Below are 20,600 nucleotides of genomic sequence, written 5' to 3' on the forward strand. Positions count from 1 at the left end.
GATTGGCACTCTCCTCCCTCCTCTTCACACCCTCAGTTGGTGACTCTGGCATTACAATATTGAGCCTCTCACAACAGAGGCTGGTGACAATGAAGCCATGCTATAGCTTCCTCCTATAGCAATTTGGATGATTATTGTGTTTCAGAATGTGGCTTTCTGTCCCACTGAATTTCATCATGTTCTTACTGTCGGGAAGGGATGGAGGAGACATTGAAAATGGTCATGTGAAGTGCAGAGCTTGTGTGCTCTCTACAGGAGCCCCTTGCAGATGGTCTGCTTCTCTCCTGGTGCCCCCACGTAAGTCCACTTATCAGCCTAAGAAGGAGTTCAGGCTTGTGAATGTGCCTTCCTTTCCAGCCTTCATCCATGTGCATGCTCTTGTCTCTCTTGCTCCTTCGTCTGTGATTCTGTACTTGCCCCCAAATGATCTGGCCCTCTCTGCCTCTCTCACCTGTTCTTCATTCCCTACCCCTCAGCCAGCCACTTGGCCCCCTTGCTCTTCTAGAACTTAAGCACATTCCTGCCTCAGAGCCTTTGCACTTGCTGCCCTTCTGTCCAGAAAGTTTTTCCCCAGGTATCTGTAGTGTTTGTCTACTCACTTCGAAAAGTGTCTGCTAAAATGCAAACTCCTCCAAGAGGCCCTTTTTGGCCACATGTAAAATATCCCCTACCTCCATTTTTCTTGTAAGCACTTACCTCTAATATCACATGATTTATTTACATGTATATGTCTATTTCTCACCATTGAAGTGTAGACTCCATGAGCACAGACACTATACCTTCGGTGCCTAGCGGTAGTCAGCACTCAATAAATATTTATTGAAAGAAAGGAAGATCAGCTTACAGCTAATAAATACATGAGTTGATTTAAAGTCAACTTACAGGAGAAGACTGAGTAAATAATGGAGTAGACAGTACAAAGAAGTTGCAGAAGCGAAGGTGATAAATGAGTGATTGAAGTTTGGGAAACATGGATCTAGCAGATACAATGTCTATGAGCTGAAGGAGGTGGAGGAGTGGAGAGGAGAGTGCTCTGGAGTTGGCTTCTAGAGTCAGGCTTTGAAGGAGAAGAGCAGATAAGTCAGAGCTAGAGGGGCCAGCCTGACGTTGGAAGTCTAAATGGTGTTCACCAAGGCTTGAGGAGAGAACTGAAAACTGAGTTGGCAGACAGACTTGATGGGTGCTCAGGAGAAGTGAAGAGGTATTTTAGAGTCTTATTACTAAGACACTCATTGACTTAGAAAGGCTATAAATCAGTACTGTGGCTGACCTTGTAAATTACAAAAATATATGTACCTGACCCCATATTTCAATGGCAGAGACAATATATCAGGTTTTTTCCCCTCTGCTGTTAACCTTGTTCAGACATATGGAAATCCTGAAGACTGCATTGACTGATGAAAAATGAAATGGAGGCTATGGTTTTTTCCAGGCATCAAGGACAGGAGGATGAGTTTAAGCGGGTGGAGCTATGGCACCCAGTAATGTTTATTTAGGGAAAGTTAATCCAGGTACCCAGCAATAAATTACATCACTACCCAGGAGTCGGCCTTCCTCCCCACCAGCCAAAATGAGCAGTCATTTAGACAGCCATGGAAAAGGAAAGGAAGTCTGGGTGCGGTGGCTCGCACCTGTAATCCCAGCACTTTGGGAGGATGAGGCAGGCGGATCATCTGAGGTCGGGAGTTTGAGACCAGCCTGAACAGCATGGAGAAACCCTGTTTCTACTAAAAAATACAAAATTAGCTGGGCGTGGTGGTGCATGCCTGTAATGCCAGCTACTCGGGAGGCTGAGGCAGGAGAATTGCTTGAACCCGGGAGGCGGAGTTTGTGGTGAGCCGAGATCATGCCATTGCACTCCAGCCTGGGCAACAAGAGGGAAACTCTGTCTCAAAAAAGAAAAGAAAAGAAAAAGAAAAGGATGAGATAGATATGTGTTGCTTCTCAGAAGTGGAATTTGTTTTGCATTGGGCAGGTCTATGAAAACCTACCCCAAAGTCTGAGGAAGCTGAGATGCCAAAGAAAGAGGCTGACATATCCAATTTCTTAGAAAGAAACATTTAATAGGGACTTTAAATGTTTAACAGAAGCCACGTCTGTGTATCAGACAGCGGTGAGACACAATGGTGGATCCCCATGCCATTAACTCCCAGACCCAGGGTTTACATACCGTAGGGGAGGGCTGGTTCAGAAGGTATATGTAGAACAATCAAAGTATTACAACATCAAGGATGTTTGACCTAAGGGCAGGATTTACAGTGAGTATGTGCTCTTACACAAGCAACAATCGATAAACTGGAAATCTTAGAGGTCTTCCTGGAACAGGTGTTGATCAGGAGCCAACATGGTAGATTAGCTTTCAAGGTGGAATTGCTTCAGCCTCCACACAGAATTTTGTTGTTGTTGTTGTTAATTAAACACTTAAATTATATGCTTATTTAAAAATCAAAACAGAAGCATATAAAGTGGAAAATAGAAATCTCCCATAATTCCTGACACAACAACACTTAACAGGCAATTGTTTCATTCAGCAACTATTTATTGAGCTCCTTCCATATGCCAAGCACAAGCACTGTTTTGGGAAGTTCCAATTCATTGTAATTAAAGATCTTTGTTCCCGCTGGGCTTACATTCTGCTGCTGTGCAATGCAACACAGTAACCACTAGCCACATGTGGCTATTTAGATTTAGTAAAGTTAAATACAATTTAAAATTGAGATCCCCTGTCACAATGGCCACATTTCAAGTGCTCAGTGGCCATAAGTAGCTAGCGGCTACTGTATAGGACCACACAGGTATAGACTATTTTCATCATTGCAGAAAGTTCTATGGGACAATAATGTCCATTCATACTCTTCAGCAACCAACTCTTGTCGCTTAATCTAGCGTGGTCATCTTCTTTTATCAATAAATCAAACACATTGATTTGTATCCTCCTATTAATGGATATTTAATTCCAGTTTTTCACTATTATAAATAATATTGCCATGAACTTCCTTGGAACTTATATCCTTGTGCATTTCTCCAACCTTTTTTAACATAAATTTTGCAAAGTGCAATCAGATAATACAGGTGATGTGCTGAAAACCCAGTAAGAGCTCAGTACATGCTGACTATGACTATGTGAAGCTTTGCAGAAGTCCCTGGAGGTGCATTTCTAGGAGCCGCAATTCCTAGAGGCTTCCTGCCTAAATTGGGCCCCAAGGCTTTTCACAACAAACAAACCAGACAGCCATAGCCTGCCTCTGGAAATGTAGAGCCCTGAAGCCACAGCCAACAATTTCCATAAAAATTTTTTCCAGAATAATTATGTGTTTTGAATCTAGCCACATGTTACATTTATTGACCACCTCCTGGATGCTTGACCCTACATGAGATGCCAAACTGGTTGCAGGCCTGAGAACTGTCTCATTTTATGAGCTCACAGTGAAACCATTGTGGCAACTTGGGGGGCAACACATGGCTGTTCATTAAGGCTGGTCCTGAACAATTTGCACATTTTTTTTCCCACTGGGAGAGAGGCAAGCACTTGATGCAGTAATGAAGGAGGTTGTATGCTAGTGTGGGAAAAGAGAACTTAAGTGTTACCAACTTGGCCCATCTAGGTTGATCATTTTTTCTTTCATTTTTTTCTGTCTTAGTCCACTTTGTGTTGCTATAGCAGAATATCACAGACTAGGTAAATTATAAACAATAGAAGTGTATGGTTCTGAAGACTGGAAATTCCATTTATGGTTCTGGAGACTGGAAATTCCAAAGGCATGTCACCAACATCTGGCAAGACCATCCCACAGCAGGAGAAAGCAAGCACACAAGACAGAGGCACTTAGCTTCAGACTTGCTTTATGACAACCTATTCCCATGATAATTAACCCACTCCGAGGGCTCCTCCCTCATGACCCATGAGGCCCCACCTCCCAATGTTGTTGCATTGGAGATTAAGTTTCTAACACATGAACTTTTGGGGGACACATTCAAGTCAAAGCAGGGCCCAACAGAAATTCTAACTACTTTAGAGTTTTTATTTCTAAACTAACTCTCAAATCCCTTGCTCTTTCTGGGAAATGAGAAGCTAAGACCTTCTCAGCTGTCCAGTGCATATTCTGCCTTTAGATCATGGAGCCGGCTGTAGTTCACCAGTTCTTTAACTCTCCCCATCCCCATCCTGCAGAAGGAAAGAGCTACACTCTGAGCCCAAGCCCCACTCTCTCAAACCCATCCTACATGAACATGGTGGACATAGTAACTATGAAAACAGCTGTGGGCTTGAAATTGTCCCTGCACAGAAACAAGTGAAAGCCTAGAAGCCCTAAATCTTTGTGATAACTCAGTTTTGTTAAGAGTTTAAATCTCCCTGTAGACAATGTGATTCATCTTAGTTATCTCTGCCAGAGGCTGAAGGAAATGAGTGAGCATATCCATGGGGGCCTAAGTCTGGACTGGGGTCGGGCCGGGTAAGGAGCACCTAGAAGGCTGCAGACAGCAGCCTCTGTACCCCAGCAGGAAGTCTAGCCCTGTCCTCGGGGTCAGGGAAACAGAGAGAGCTGCTGCTTCCTGTCCTACTTCTTCCAGATCCTAACCCTGCTTGCAATGCTACTTGAATGTGCTTTGAGCCTAAGTGAGTTTCAAGAGGGAGACATCTTTCTGTAAGCTTCCCTGATTTTTCTGCATTTGTTTCTGGAATCCACCTTCAAGGCCCAGCCTTGCCTCAGAAAGGGATGAGAAGAAGGGGAATATTTCTACCCTTCTCCTCCTCACCACGGCCCACTGGCAACCCTCTCTGGACTGTGTCCCAACTCTGAATCAAGCATGCCTAACCTACACACTAATTCATGCTGCCTCCAAAAGAAAATAGAGAAAAGTGATAGATAAGGGGCCTCATTTAGTGGGAGCTTAAATTTCAGGCATAGTGATGCTGGCTCGGTTCAATGGAGATTTACAACAACAGGTGCAGTGGAACCTTAGATTGGGGCAGAGAGTGATTTGTGTGTGTGTTGGGGGAGGGGAGAAAGTGGGGGCCTCATTTGATCTGTCTGCTACTGGAAGAAAAATAAACTCAAATTGCCCTTCTCTTCTTCTAAGAAACAAAGGGATGAAAGGAACTTTAGGCCACTAAGCTTCTTTTATTCTTGCCTCTTTCTCAAATAGATCAGAAAATAATCCCATATTATTAACCGCCTTGCCTTCCCCAAAAATATGAAAAAAAAGACACTACTATTCCCCCGATACTTACAGAATCCTATAATATGGTCAGTGAGTCTGGACCTCAAAAAGCATAATGGAAAAAAAAGATTTTTAAATAACTCTTCCAAGTGACAGTGAGAACAAGAGGTGGGGAAAGCAGACAGTAACTTGAAAGGCTTTTAAGTATGCCATGACTTGGTCTTCTGATTCCATCCTTTTCTACAAATGGACAATTAGCTGTGACAGAGGTTTGTGTAATTAGCAGACAAGTTAAACTCTGAATGAAGTATTCTTTGTAACCCAATAAGAAAAGCATTTTCCAGAGACGCATCACAGCCAGAAGTGTCACCATATGACTCCCACACTGTACTCCAATTTTCTTGGCATTTCTAAAATAAGGTATAACGTTATCTCTTTAAACAAATCACCATGTGAGGTGGGCCTTTGGCACTATTTTTTAAACCAGCAACCAGACTGGTCTTGGGCTAAGATTCAGAAAAGAGCAGAAATAGTGTACCTGATGTCATCCTTCACAGCTTCCTTCTTGGCCTGCACCTCCAGGAAGCCTTCCAGGTGGTCTTCTTGGGGGAGCCCTGGGGCCTCTGCTGCAGCTGCATCAGGTAGAATCCCCGTCCCACACATACAGCCACATATCTTCGTGATGAAATACAGGGGGAGACAGCGTGGAGGATAAGAAGGTACGGGACTTGTTGCAGGAAGTGGCACATCAGATATGCTTCCTGGAGGGCAGGAGGGATCAGCCTCCATCAGGTCTCTAAAGGACCATCCACAGAAGATGCATCTGGGCTTCCATGTCACTCTCTCTGAGATGCTGGACTGGCCCATTCATTCTGAAACTATACACTGGGGGAATACTATTTCCTGCTAAAATCAAATTATGGCAGTCTTTTCCCAATTCAAAGAAAAATAAAGTAAGCAGATTAAAATTTCCTCACTGTAAGTTTTCATCTGTCCTGTGTTTTCTTAACTTTGTTGCTGCTTCATCTTTTGCAGCACCCTGCACTCCCCACCCGGTGGCGGAGGGGGGTGGTGGGAAACAAGAAGTAAGCAAATATTAACAGGAAAACTGCCAGCTGTGCTTAACTCATGGGCATGTTGTGATAACTCTTTTGTGTACCTTGTTTTCTCCTAGTTCAGAAGACGAAAGCAGTGGTAATAATGTCATAGTGTTCTTCTATCAGGTGCAGCATAGCTCCCCAGGCTCTACTACCCAACAGCTTTTGAAAACAACCAGATCCAAGTAGTCTCTCAAGTCAGCTCTGAGAGTCCAGCAAACCATTTTGAGCTATTCAGAACCACCAGAAATGTCAACACACTTTGAAAGGGGACTTATTATAGTGAAAATGGCAAGTTTGTAATTCAGTAGAATTAATTCAATGGAATAAAAACAATCCACCTTTTAGGAAGCACTTCTAGTGAGATATGCCTGTTTGAGAACTTGGCTGTGATTCCTAGTAGGAGCCTGTGTGCTGCCTTCCTTGGGAATGGGAAGGTTTGTGAACCTGAGCCTGGCGTAAGTGGCTGTATACAGGCATTTCCCCCACTTACAGTAGGTTTAATTGCTGGAAAAAGGTCCCAAAGTCAAAACGCTGTGAGAGATCTGATTTTCCCATGGTGACAGCCGATAATAGAACATTAGGGTAACTGATCAAAAATCTGATGCCTACCTTTTTAAAGAAGTAACCTCAAACATTGTATTTCAGTTACTCTGAATGCTGAACTTCAGAATCTCTTTGTCTACAGTGTATTTAGTTTGATTTAATAGACAACTTAATGACCAACATATGAAATTGTATGAATTACTGTGATACAGTATCATGATATTTTTATAGTTCTCCACACTTCCCTTATTTAACACATAAAACCTTAAGATAAACTGTTAGTTTACAGTTACGGCAGTCAGAAGAGAGCCATTTTAGAGAGATTTTTTGCATAGGCAGCTTAGAGAAAATTTTTAGAAATAGTTGGGGTTATTTCATTGTTTTCGTGATGATCTAGGATCGTCTATTTTTCTACCTCCTTGATGGTTCCCATTTGTCAATTTTTGCTTTCGTTGTAATTGCTTTTGATATTTTTGTCATGAAATCTTTGCCCGTGCCTATGTCCTGAATGGTATTGCCTAGATTTTCTCCTAGTGTTTCTCCTAGTTTTAGGTTTTACATTTAAGTATTTAATCCATCTTGAGTTAATTTTCATATAAGGCATAAGGAAGGGTTCCAGTTTCAATTTTCTGCATATGGCTAGCCAGTTTTCCCAGCACCATTTATTAAATAGGGAATCCTTTCCCTATTGCTTGTTTTTGACAGGTTTGTCAAATTTGGATCAGATGGTTGTAGATGTGTGGTCTTATTTCTGAGATCTCTATTCTGTTCCATTGGTCTATGTGTCTGTCTTTGTACCAGTACCATGCTGTTTTGGTTACTGTAGTCTTGTAGTATAGTTTGAAGTCAGGTAGTGTGATGCCTCCAGCTTTGTTCTTTTGCTTAGTATCGTCTTGGCTATACAGGCTCTTTTTTGTTTCCATATGAATTTTAAAGTAGTTTCTTCTAATTCTGTGAAGAATGTCAATGGTAGTTTAATGGAAATAGCAGTGAATCTATAAATTACTTTGGAATATATGGCCATTTTTACAATATTGATTCTATCCACGAGCATGGAATGTTTTTCCATTTGTTTGTGTCCTCTCTTATCTCCTTAAGCAGTGGTTTGCAGTTCTCCCTGAAGAGGTCCAGCGCATCCCTTGTAAGCTGGATTCCTAGGTATTTTATTCTTTTTGTAGCAATGCTTCCTGGAGCAGTACAGATGTTCAGGATCAAAGGGCTGCTTGTCCCAGTGCCTGCATCCCTAACAGGATTCCCGCTTTCTGGGCCTCTCTGGCAACTTTGCACCCTGCCAGGCAAACTTGCCTTTAAGACTGTGCAAGTTCTGAAGCGTATTCCTGATGGTTTTCCTTCCTTCAGGCTTCCCACCACGTGATTTCTCACAAAAAGCCTCAGAATTCTAGCTGGGCAGCCACTTGCAACCATGTCACATTCTCTCCTGAATGTACAAGTCTTTCCATGTCCATCACACATCCCAAACCTGCCTAATAATAATAGATTTCAGCTGACATTTTTTCCTCTAATCAGCTGTTTTAAAAAGCTGAATTTGCTGGAGGCTTTAGAAAGTAGTGCAACTGGTTTTTGTTTTGTTATATTTTTAAGATAATAGCTGATACGTATAAGAATTACATGATCTGTGTGGTATTAAACATTCTTATATAATAAACACCCATGAATCCACCACCCTATCCTGGCACTTTGCTTACCTACCTCCAGATGAATCTGCCTTCCTCACCCATCCTTCTCTTTAAAACAGAGAAGGAGAATGATAAACACAAACTTCAGAGTTTTTGTCATATATGTGTGTATACCTAAACCACATATAGTTTAGTTTTGCTTGTTAAATAGACAAGCAGAATTTATCAGCCAATTGAGGTTGGTCTTCTCAAGTAGCCTTTTTGGAAGTTTATCCACTTACCCATGTAGGCTGCAATTGCTCAAAACCATCTGGGAGCTCTTTGTTTGAAATTTCATGCAGAAACAGTTTATCAGCCGCTCAAGAAAATCAGTGCTGCTGCTTTATGTCATTTTTTGGTCTGATTTAACTCTTTTTTTCTATAACCTCTCTATTTTCCCCATTCACCTATTTAAAAACTATGTAGTGAGTGTCTTCTGTGAGCTAAGCACTGTGCTAGGCATGCAAGGCGAGTCCAGAGTCTCTGCTCCCACTGGAGCATGTCCTCATGCCTCCTCTCACCTGTCTTCCTTTGTCATTTGAGCAATAACTATAGGCTGCAGACTGCAATAACAATAGGAGCAATAACTATAGGCTGAGAGACTCCAAGACACCAAGCAGGATTCAGTGCACCAACAGTCATGGGATCAGCATAGTCGGGGAGCCAGAAGGGAGACTTCTGGGAGGACTTCAAGAAGGAGTCCCCACTTCGTGCATGCCTATTTGTCTTTGGCCTTTTGTGACCTCACCTAGATAGTTATAGCTCTAATTTTGTTAGTCTGCCTTCCTCACTAATCCAGGCATCTTTATATCATTACCTCCACACCTGCTGAGGTGCCCTGCTGTGTGATACATAGCTCAAGAACTCTAATATGAAAGGGGAAATTGTCCCTATGAAACCTGATGTCTGACAACCTAGATTATAATTTTCTTGAGACAGAATCTCACTCTGTCACCCAGGCTAGAGGACAGTGGTGATCATAGCTCACTGTAGCCTTGAACTCCTGGGCTGAAGTGATCCTCCCACCTCAGCCTCCCAAGCAGCTGAGACTACAGGTATGCACCACCACACTGGCTATTTTTTAAAATTTTTTTGTAGAGACAGAGTCTTGCTATGTTGCCCAGGCTGGTCTCAAACTCCTAGCCTCAAGTGATCCTCCCACCTCGGTCTCCCAAAGTTCTGAGATTACAGGCATGAACCACTGCACCTAGCCTATAATTTTTTTATGTTAGAACTTAAAGTCACATTAGGTTATTCAACATGAAATTGATGACAGATACAAGTGCCTGGGTAGTATAAATATAAAACCTCAGAAATATGTGCTTATATATTGTTTTGATTTATGTAAAATACAGTAATACATCTAATAAATATGTGTATATATAATAGATATAATTTATGTATTCTAAACCAGCCTCCACCTGACCCAGTCACCAGAATCACTCACACTTCACAATCCTTTTATAAAATAGGACTAATGCCAAAACCCTGACCAATCACAGTTCTAAGGCTATTTCCATGTCCTGTGCACACCTGCTCTTCCCAGCTGAGTTGTGTGTTTCTGAAAGTCAACTGTGTTTCTTCTCAAACCTATGTGTGCCAGTTGTACTTGTTACTAAGTTGCAAGATTTAATTAAATGTTCTCACATACTGATGAAGTATGAACTCAAAAAGAAAATTGTCTCAGTGAAAACCAAATTGGATGTTTTTGAAAGACTTAGTAAAAATGGGTCATTAATAAAAATGCTTTTGAATTAGGTGTGAACAAGGCAAATGTAAAAGATTGAAGAAAACAATTTAAAATCTAGAAGAATTCTGTCCTCAGATTGTACTGCAGGTGTCTTTAACTTCTGGTTCCACTTTAAATGGGATTGCATGTGGTATGTCGGAAATCTTACATGGTAAATAATGTTTTTTAAAAAAGAACTCTAATCAGCAGACAATACTAAAAAAAAAATTACCTTAGTCTGTCATCAAAGGATTAGTGAATGAAAACACATTTATATTTTAATTTAAAGATTACATATATGAATATGTACTTATACATATGGAGGTGTGGATAGAATAATTTAGAAATGTTTGTAAGAGAGAGATTGATTTTCCATGATCCTCCTCTTTTAATGACTTTTCCAATCACACATCAGTCCAAGCATATTTGGAAAGAGGGCTTCTATTGTTGTTTATTTGCCTTATGCACTTCCCGGGACTGTCCTACTCAAGAGGGGTTTTATACAGTCAGCGTCACTAGAAAATTTCAGATATCATGCCACTTGCTAAGGTTTATATGATTTTTACTTCATTTAGTTTTGTTTTCATTTGCCAAATATTTATTGAAAACCATGAGAAAAGACTCCATTTTAAAAACAATCATTTGAAAAGAGAGAAAAGGCGTTGTCAGACTGCTGGATGGATGGGGGAGGTCATGACCCCCAGTGCTCTGCCCTCTCTGGCTGTGTCACACCCCCAAGCCAACCCTTTCTCTAACTGCCCCAGGAGCCCATGGAGGTGGCCCCTGCTGCGTTGGGGCTTGCTGAGAGGCAGGCAGGCAGGCAGGCAGGAGTGCAAACTAGAAAGTGGGCCTGAGGTTCTCAAACTCAGGCCAGTAGAAAAATGAGACCAGTCTTAGACCAGATGAGAAAATAGCCTCTTGACCAGGGTTAAAGTATATTTTTTGACCCTGGCTTTTCCCAAACAGATGTGAGGGGCCTGAGTGGCCTTTAGAACTGTGCAGATAACGATATCAGTAAATAGGGAGACTTTTCAAATCCTACTCTAGCTACGCCCTCCTACTCCCAGCTTATCAAGCCACACGTGCATGATTTTTGCTTGACCTGCATAAATGCATATGTGTACAGGTGTGCACGCGTGCGTGTGTGTGTGTGTGTGTATTTGTGTGTTTGAAGGCCTCGGGTAAGGGCTACTTCAGCTCGAATCCAGACTGAAGTACCCTTCCGATGAAAGATGTTTTATTTTCCTAAATACCTAAGTAATGAACCCAAACTTATGGAAACCAGGTTCTTATGAAAAGGTGCCCCAAGCACCAGCAAGCTTCAAGACTGTTTCCTGAGAGAACCAAACAGAAGAGAACTAGGTAGACTGGAGTAAGGAGTAGAGCTTCATTTCAGCCATCCCAGAAGGATCATTAAGCTGTTCTGTTTTCTCTGCATTTTAATTATGTTGGGGCTGGAAATGGACCCACACTGTGGGTCCCTGCGGTGTACAGAGCCATGGAAACCATTCCTCTCACTCTGCTGAAGGAAAGGGGCTTCAGTAAATGGAGAAGAGTGAGGGGGGAATAGAGGAAGTATAGGTGCTGACACAGGAGACCTATTTTGTTGATCTGAGGGGTAACTAGACCCCTGCCCAGGAGGTCCTCAAGCCCTCTAGAGAAAGAAATTACAGAGGCATGAGTCATCCCCCTGTTATGGAAGAACATAGGGCACCCTAGGGGTTTGAGGGCCTCCCCTATCAAGAAGTGGGCAACTGAAGTACACAGACTGTGCTTGGCTAAAGGTTACAATCAGCTTCTGGTTTATTATCTGTTTAACTAAGTGGATTAAATGAGAATTGACTGGAATTGGACACTTAAAGTTTCTATACAAAAGGCCGTTATCTCATAAGCTGGCTTAATGGAACAGCCTGTCAGGGGCTTATTAGAAGTAACTGAATACAGCACCTTACAGAGCAGAGATTCAAAGGAGGCTGTGCAACCAGGCCCGGGATGCCTCACACCTTGTATGGCCAAAAAAGAAGGATCTAAGGTCTAGCTACAAACCACACTGTTAGCATCTAACCTAGAGACAGGCCCAGGTCTTCCCAAAAAGAAAGCTACTTGCAACTCCCTCCATTTTAGCATCTCTTTGGTTTAAATGTGAATTAAGTGTTTTGTTGATCATATATATATATATATATGTGTGTGTATATATATGGCTTTAGCAGATATGAAATAGCACATATAGTACATATATATATAAAATAGCACATATAGCATACATGTACATGTATATACACATGTGGCCTTAGCAGATATGAAAGACAGCAGAATGTAGTGTTTAACAGGACCAACTTTGGAGTTAGACTGTAAGGGTTTGAATCTTAGCTTTACCATGTACTGATTGAGTGAGTTTGTGTTACTTAACTTCTCTGTGGCTCAGTTTCTCCATCTGCAAAATGAGAATGATAATAGTACCTAGCACATTAGGTGTCTGTGGAGATTAAATGAGCTATTATATATAAACTTCTTAGAATAGTTTCTAGCATAGTGTGAGCAACTGGCGCTTATATACTACTATTATCACGGAAAATAATTCACCCCATTGAACAGCTTTTGTACCCATATTCCATCTTATCTATCAATTCAGCATATATTTGGAATGAGCTGCATTCACAGATGAGATTTGGAATTGTGGGAGGCAGCATACATGGAGAAGTTCAGGTCTGCAATCAGGGATATTTGAACCCTGGCTCTGCTGGGAATAGTGATGTGATCTTGCATACGTCATTTCTCCTGACTGATCCATATTTCTAAAGGGTGTGTGTGTGTGTAACTTTCATTATAGGGTTTGGGAAAATAAATGTAAATCCTTCTTTTGGTGAGGATTGATGTGATTATGAAAAATGCTTAAAGACTGATAAAAATGAGTCACCTTTGGCCCAGTATCCCCAAAACGTATATATCGTAGAACTTTGAGGATGACAGACAAATTGGAGAGGGTTAATGGTTTGGATAGAAATTGCCCATGTACAGTTGGCTTGAAAAATAGACATAATCGACTATTTTTCAGCAAGGTTGACTATATTTGTGAATTTAGGACTTTGCATTTTCCGTCCAGCAGTTTCTTTAACAGTCTTATTTTTCTGTTGGGTTCATTTGAGTTCAATTTACCAGTAGTAACCTGTAAACACTTAATATCAGACAACCTGCTCCACAGTAGACCTAAATCCCTGCAATTACACAGCCTATGATTAATTAATGTCAATGTATAATCCACAACTTTCATGTATAATCTAGGATTTTAAGTAAATACTGTATAATCTAGTAGATGATTCTATTCCACCCAGCCTAATGAATGAATATCATACTTCTCATATTCCAAAAAATTGCAAGAGACCATATGGAAAATGGATGACTCTTTCTGTTCTATAGAAAACGAATTACTTTAAATAAAAAAATTAGTCTATTTAGCTGGATTGACTTTTAGAGGAACTGAAAGACTTTGCATGATATTAGAACTAGTAACTTTTTTTCTCCTTGTTTTTGTGCCTTTTTAAATTTGAAAAAGTAGTACATAGTACTCAACTCCTAGATATAATTGATTCAGTTTCTCACATCTTAAATGGCTGAGCCTAGGGGTTGAAGGAAAGAAGCCACATGTTGAGTGAGAAGCCATAACCTCCCAGGGTTTCTTCTGGCTGGTGATTGTCTAAAGCACAAGCCAGTGTATTTCAACTGAAGTGTGATGCCAACAGCAAACATGCTGTGATACCAATCCATGCTCTGTACCTGTGGCTCTAAACTTGTCTTGGTTATGAACTCTTTTAGAATCAAGAGGGAATTATAGACATGCTCCCCATAAAACTACACATTTTCTTCTTTCCTCAAAGCTTGGCATAGAATTCCAGGAAGTTCTCACGAACTTCCTGAATCCCTTCATTCTTCCCCTACCCCTAAATCCCCTGCAGTCTATGAATCCCATGTGTGTAGGGTCCACTGTTGTGAGGAGGCATTTTGTCACTGAGCTTGACCACACATTTATTTATTTATTTATTTATTTATTTATTTATTTATTTATTTGAGATGCAGTCTCACTGTGTCACCCATGCTGGAGTGCTGTGGCACGATCTCAGCTCACTGCAACCTCCAACTCCCGGGCTCAAGCAATTCTCATTCCTCAGCCTCCCAAGTAGCTCGGATTATACGCGGCCTGCCACCATGCCCAGCTAATTTTAGCATTTTTTGTAGAGACAGGGTTTCACCATGTTGGCCAGGCTGGTCTCGAACTCCTGACCTCAAGTGATCCACCTGCCCCTGCCTTCCAAAGTGCTGGGATTACAGGTGTGAGCCACCATGTCCAGCCTGATTTTTTTTAAATGGCAATGGGTTGGACATTTCTGGAAACCAGGAGATGAAGACTAATCAGAGGCTTTTCCCCATCCTTTAAGAGTTATTACACACAATGTCACACAGTGACTGAGAGTACAAGCTCAGCTTCTCACATGCCACCTCGCTGTGTCTGATGCAGCTGGATTCTTTTGGATGCTTCTGTGTATGTTAGATTCATTCCATTTTAGTTTAAGCTTGTTTGAATCTACCTCTACTCCCTAAAAACTATTTCTTTTCAACACGTGTATCCTCACTTTACATCTACTAGGATAGCTATAATTAAGAAGATAGCTAATAATAAGCATTGGTTAGGATGTAGAGAAATTGAAACCCTCTTACACTGCTGGTGGGAATGTAAAATAGTGCAATCAGTTTGGAAAACAGCTTAGCACTTCCTCAAAAGGTTAAACACAAAGTTACCATATGACCAGCTGTTCTACTCCTGGGTATATACCTAAGAGAAATGAAAATGTATGTCCACACAAAAACATGTACATGTAAAACTAGCAGCATTACTCATGATAACCAAAAGGCAAAAACAACCCAAATGTCCATTAACCGATAAGTCAATATATAAAATATACTATTTCCACATTCCATATACATGAATATTCTATATACAATGAAATATTAGTAAGCAATAAGAAATGAAGTACTAATGCTACAACTTGGATGAACCCTGAAAACATTACAATAAGTGAAAGAAGCCAGTCACAAAAGACTACATATTCTGTCATTCTGTTTGTATGAAATGTCCAGAATAGGTAAATCCATAGAGACAAAGCACATTAGGGATTGCCAGGGGCTGGAGGGGGCAGAAATCGGGGGTGACTGCTAACAGGTATGGGATTTCTTGTTGGGGTGACACAGTGTTATAAAATTGTGGTGGTGATGATGGTTGTTAAACTCAGAATATGCTAAAAACTTTGAATTTTATACTTTAAATGGGTAACCATATAGTATATGAATTATATCTCAACAAAGCCGTTACTAAAAACATAAAGCCAGACCTGTCTTCAAATCACTACTATCTTGAGACAAGGATGTGGGTGCGAATACTGAATTTGGAAAGATATCCCAAAGCACAGTCAGGAGGTAGGGAGGTGAGACAGGGGAGGAAGGAAAGCCACTAATGGGGGTATTAATGGGTGAGTTGATGTTGTGGGCAGTGGGGGCTTCATCCTTCTGGGGCCCCTCAGAAAGGCTGTGCAGACCACAACTCAGAATTATTCCTCCACGGGAAGAGAAAATGGGATTATTTCTATGAGTGTTGACTCCCCAGCACTCCCAGCCTGCCCCATACACAAGCCAAACATGCTTCTACATCAGAGAAAGCCCTTAGACAAGAAGAGGCAGAGGCAGAGAGAGACAGACAGACAGACTAACTGCCTGACATGCAGGTACTGAGGTAGGAAGCAGTCGGAATACACAGAAACTTTACCACTCTCGCAGGGGACACCCAGGGTGACCGAGTGGGTATGGGCAGGGCCTTGGCAATCCTTGACACAGGGGTGTTACTTAACCTGCACCTCAGTCCCCTTATACTTAAAATGGTGGAGACAATAGTTCCTGCCTCATACGGATGATGTGACGATTAATGAGTTAATGTAGCTGATGTATTTGGGAGAGGTAAGAAGACATATTTTTAATCTTTTCCTATTTTTTTTTAACTTATCCATGATCATGTCTCCTCTGAATGAGCTTCTAACAAAATGGAGAATACGTTCTTCTGAGTTTGAAAAAGAAACAGAAGGTTGCAGAAAACCGTCTTCTTGTTAAGTCCCCCTGTGTTTGATCAGCTTTGAATGGCAGCCCTCTGAAATGTGCCACGTGCTTTGTTAATGCATTAGACAGGATCTTTCTCATTCTTGCTGTCCTGCTTTATGGAAACTATTGGTGGGATTCAAGCAAGCGAGTTTGATCATAACAGTCTCTCGTATTTTCCTTTGTGTCTCCTCATATTTTCCCAAAGTCGTGTTCCGAGGATTATGGGCCCTAGGAGCTTGCTTTCTGTGAAATGTCTGCAGTCTAGGGATGGAAGCCAGTGGCTGCAATCCCAGGCAATTTTGAGTTCCACTTCTGTCAAAGGCATTTATACTCAATTTGCTTCATTGCTCATGGACGATTGAAACAGCCCAGTTGGTAAACAGCCAGAGGAAAACAGGGTAAAAAATAACAATAATAATAATAATAATAATAAAGAAAAAAAATAAAACCTCCCAACTACATTACATCGAGCTCAAGCTGTCATGATGAAAACTTAAAGATTTACTCACTCAAGAAAATATCTCTGGATTTTTTCAGACTGGGACTCTTCAATTAACCTGACATTTCACAAATCCAAAATTGCCGTGGATGAACTCTTTACTTCACTTCGGGATATTGCTGGAGCTCGGAGTCTCCTGAAACAGTTTAAGTCTGTATATGTTCCTGGAAATCATACCCACCAGGCAAGTATATACGTTTTAAAGTAACCTTCTAATCTGTTGTACTTCTAGGATTCAGAGTCTATAGAAGAAAAGGTTCCCTTTTAACTTCCCTAAAATCAAAGGTTTGTTCTAGATGATCTCCAAGTTCTCTTTTAGTTCAGAGTTTTAGGTCCCACGGAATCTGAAAGCCTCTCAATTCATTTATGCCCCAGGCTTGATAAGGTGGGATGAGCACTGAGTTGGGAGTCAGCCATGGCTTTCTAACTGTGGGTCTGTCGCAGACTGATTCTATAGCCTTCTGCAAGTCCCTTCTCTCCTCTGGGAGCCAATGACTACAGGTACCAAATGAGGGGCTGGCCTTAGAGGATTCCCAAGTTTCTGGATCTAACATTTTGAATGAGCAGAATAATGAAAACACCTGATAATGTTACGACAAGGGAAAAAGTTTGTAATGAAAATATGTGTTATTTAAAATTCCTCCACTGCTTTCAAAGGAGGGCAGGAGGACCTAAGAAGAATGTTTTTTGACCATTGAGTAAGGAGATGGTATCAAGATTAAGGTGTAATTGCTGTGTAAAAACTCAGAGGGGGAAAGTACATAGAAAGACCCAAAGGGAAGCTTAAGGAATAAAGAAAGGTTAGAGCCACTGAGGCTGGGGAGTCTTTGTTGGACAAGGTAGGAGACAGAACTAAGGTTCCTGGTGGCCAAAGATGAGCTCTCAGGGAAGAACAAATGTTTCTGATGGAAAAGATTACTAAGTTTAACTGTGGGGAATCTTATTTATTTCTCCATAAAACCTTTAGTAAAATAAACTCTATTTGTTAAGGCTTTTTGGAGAGCTGAATGTGCTGTTAGTGGGGAGGAGTTCAGCTTCAGGGTGCTGACTCTTTAAGGGAGACTTGAGCTAATGTTACCCACTGCAGCTAGCACAATCCAGATTCTTCCTCCAGTATCCTGTATTTGTTTGGGAGCTGATACCTGAAGAGCACTTCTACATTGGATTTTTCCTTTGATTGCCACAAGTTATGCCAGGGAGGCATTATTATTCCAAGATCCGGGAAGGCCAAGTGACGTGCCACAGGCATGCAGATGGCCAGGGGCAGATGCCAGATCTTTGCTGCCAGCCCAAAACCTCCTCCCTGACTATAATATGGTTCTCATAGAGATTCTAGAAGTGTTGATTGGTGGTGCTGATGATCATCTGAAATCACCTACCAAGATACTGAAGACCTTAGAAACTGTCACTCTTCTTAGAAACATAAAGATTTTCATCCTTTACTCAAAGATCTGAGAATGCCACGGTGACAAAATACAGATAAAATCACTCAGGTATTCATACGTAGTTTTGTCATTTTAAAAAATCAGCAATCTTAAATACTATAATGTGGACTAGTTCCAAAAGACATGCTAGAACTAGTGATATATGATGACATTGAGACCAAAAATGTCAAGAAGCAAGTGGCTGGTGTAGTTGGCAAAGAGAAAATAAACCACTAAATGAATGAGGTCTTTCCCATTTTATGTCATCCGGGTGACTGATTTGGCCAACTTCACGTAAACATGTATTAGCTATATATCTTGCACGTGATAAGGACAATGATAAGTTTCTTAGACCTTATCTCCCTGCTGCCAACACTGTCATTTCTCCAGCCCTCAGAACCCTGTCTTGCAGCCATGGCCTTTGGAAAATGGAGTTTCCCTTTGTCGCATATGTCCGCCCTTACAATAGTCAATAACATCAGCACACTCCCAACAATCCTAAGTGTCAGTGAGTGGGAAGTGGAGTGGAGGTAGGGTAATGTGTGTACACTGGGGGGATTAAATAAATAATGATACAGACACATGGTGAAATGCTGTGCAACCATTACAATGAATGGAATAGACCTAGATATGCTGAGCAGGGTGTGTGTTTGAATCCTTGGCCCAGGGTCCACTTCTTGGGGAGCTCAACTGAAACAGAGGTCCATGATCAATTGGGTGGCAGTGGGGGGACATGTAGGTCATTCTGTAAAGCATTATTCTATTTTTGTAAAAGTAGAATAAAATAAATATTTCATAGGTATGTATACTTAATGTCTTTAAAATTTAGGAAAAATTTATAATGGTTACCTTATGGTGGATGGGTAGGATTGGATGGATAAGGAGAAACACTGATTTCTTGCTTTATTTTTACATATTCTATACATGCGACACTTTTTAATGGGATTATGGGTAATTTTTACCTCTGGGTTTTTCAGTGTTTTTCAAATTTAAAATATTTTAAAATTACAGATGTAAGCCTTGTGACAACAGGGATTTTTATGGGTTTTGTTCACTGCCGTATCCCCAGTACCTAGAGTGGCATCTGTCACATAGTGTATGCTTAGTAAATATTTGTTAGGTGCATCTTAAGTACAATACATATATATTTATTACAGATCAGGGGATTTATTGGGACACAAAATATGCATGCATAGGAAAGTACAAGTGTCCAGACTAGACTCAGAGTCCAGCTGCATGTCTGGTTTAGAAAAACAGTCCTTGGCTAAACAATATTCTGTTCATCTCATCTACCAATTTGGTCCTCAGCCCTGTGGCTCCAGAAGAAATCTATGCTTTCTACCCAGCTCCATGCTGTCTCCAGACAGAATCTGATTGAGATGTCCTGGGCTCCCTGGCCACGTGGGAGAGTGCTAGCTGGCCTGGCCCTGGGTTCCTGTTCCAGGTCTGACCTATGCTGCATATTAGGATCTAGGCCTTGGGCCCCCACTGGCCCCACCTTCCCTCCCAGTGGTCCTCCGTCCTGCTGTGATGCGCATGCACTAAGTCTCAGAGCCACTCCTGCTTCCCTTGCTAGGACTAGAGGCACCTCTTATTTTAATCTTTACCCATTAACCCGTTAGGAAAAGGTGTCAATCACAATTCAGATGCAGAAAGTAGACACCATCTAGTCACTTTAAGGAGAAGGTGTCCCAACTGCGTTACATCGAGCGTATAAAATCTCTAGAGGGGTCAGAGGAGTGGGATCTGGACTAGACCTCCAGAAATAAATCCCAGAACATCACCACAGGCCTGGCCCTCCAGGGCAGCCAGGACCTTTTCACAGCCTGGAGAGTGGGGGCAATGGGGATCAAGAGGCAACCACAGAAGCTCTTGACTTAAAGAACATCTCACCAAGGCTGGAGACAGCACCTGTCTTTGATCACCATGGTATCTGCATGGGCTAACTCAGTGTTTGCCACCTAGTGGGTGGGTAGATGGATGGCTAGATGGATCCTAGACTGTGCATGTTATCTAGAATGGCATTTCTTACATTTTTAATTCTTAGTGAGAGAGAACTTAGCACAGAGGATAACAGAACAGATTTTCAAGCCATAGCATCGGGGTTCATAGCCCAACTGTCCCCTCTACTAACTGTGTGACCTTGGGCAAGCAACTTCACGTCTCTGTGCCTGGTTCCTACTCTGTAAGAAGGAGCTAATAATAGTTGCTCTCTCATAAAAATGCTCTAATGATTTGGTGAATTAATACGTATAAAACTCTTAGAACATGCTGAGTGCAGTGGTTCACACCTGTAATCCCAGCTACTGGGGAGGCTGAGGTGAA

At 41.5% G+C, this 20,600-nt stretch overlaps 1 protein-coding gene across 2 annotated transcripts in view; it reads left to right on the forward strand.

Moving 5' to 3' along the window:
• Positions 1-20,600, forward strand: part of SCFD2 (sec1 family domain containing 2) — a 514,139-nt gene that overhangs the window by 450,102 nt on the left and 43,437 nt on the right. For both annotated transcript variants that reach the window (XM_055111552.2, XM_003806459.5), the window contains one exon: positions 16,890-17,035. In XM_055111552.2, the coding sequence (XP_054967527.1) occupies positions 16,890-17,035 (146 nt within the window). The remainder of the gene's footprint in view (positions 1-16,889; positions 17,036-20,600) is intronic.

The sequence above is a fragment of the Pan paniscus genome, chromosome 3 (genome assembly GCF_029289425.2).
Source record: "Pan paniscus chromosome 3, NHGRI_mPanPan1-v2.0_pri, whole genome shotgun sequence".
NCBI classification, from domain to species: domain Eukaryota; kingdom Metazoa; phylum Chordata; class Mammalia; order Primates; family Hominidae; genus Pan; species Pan paniscus.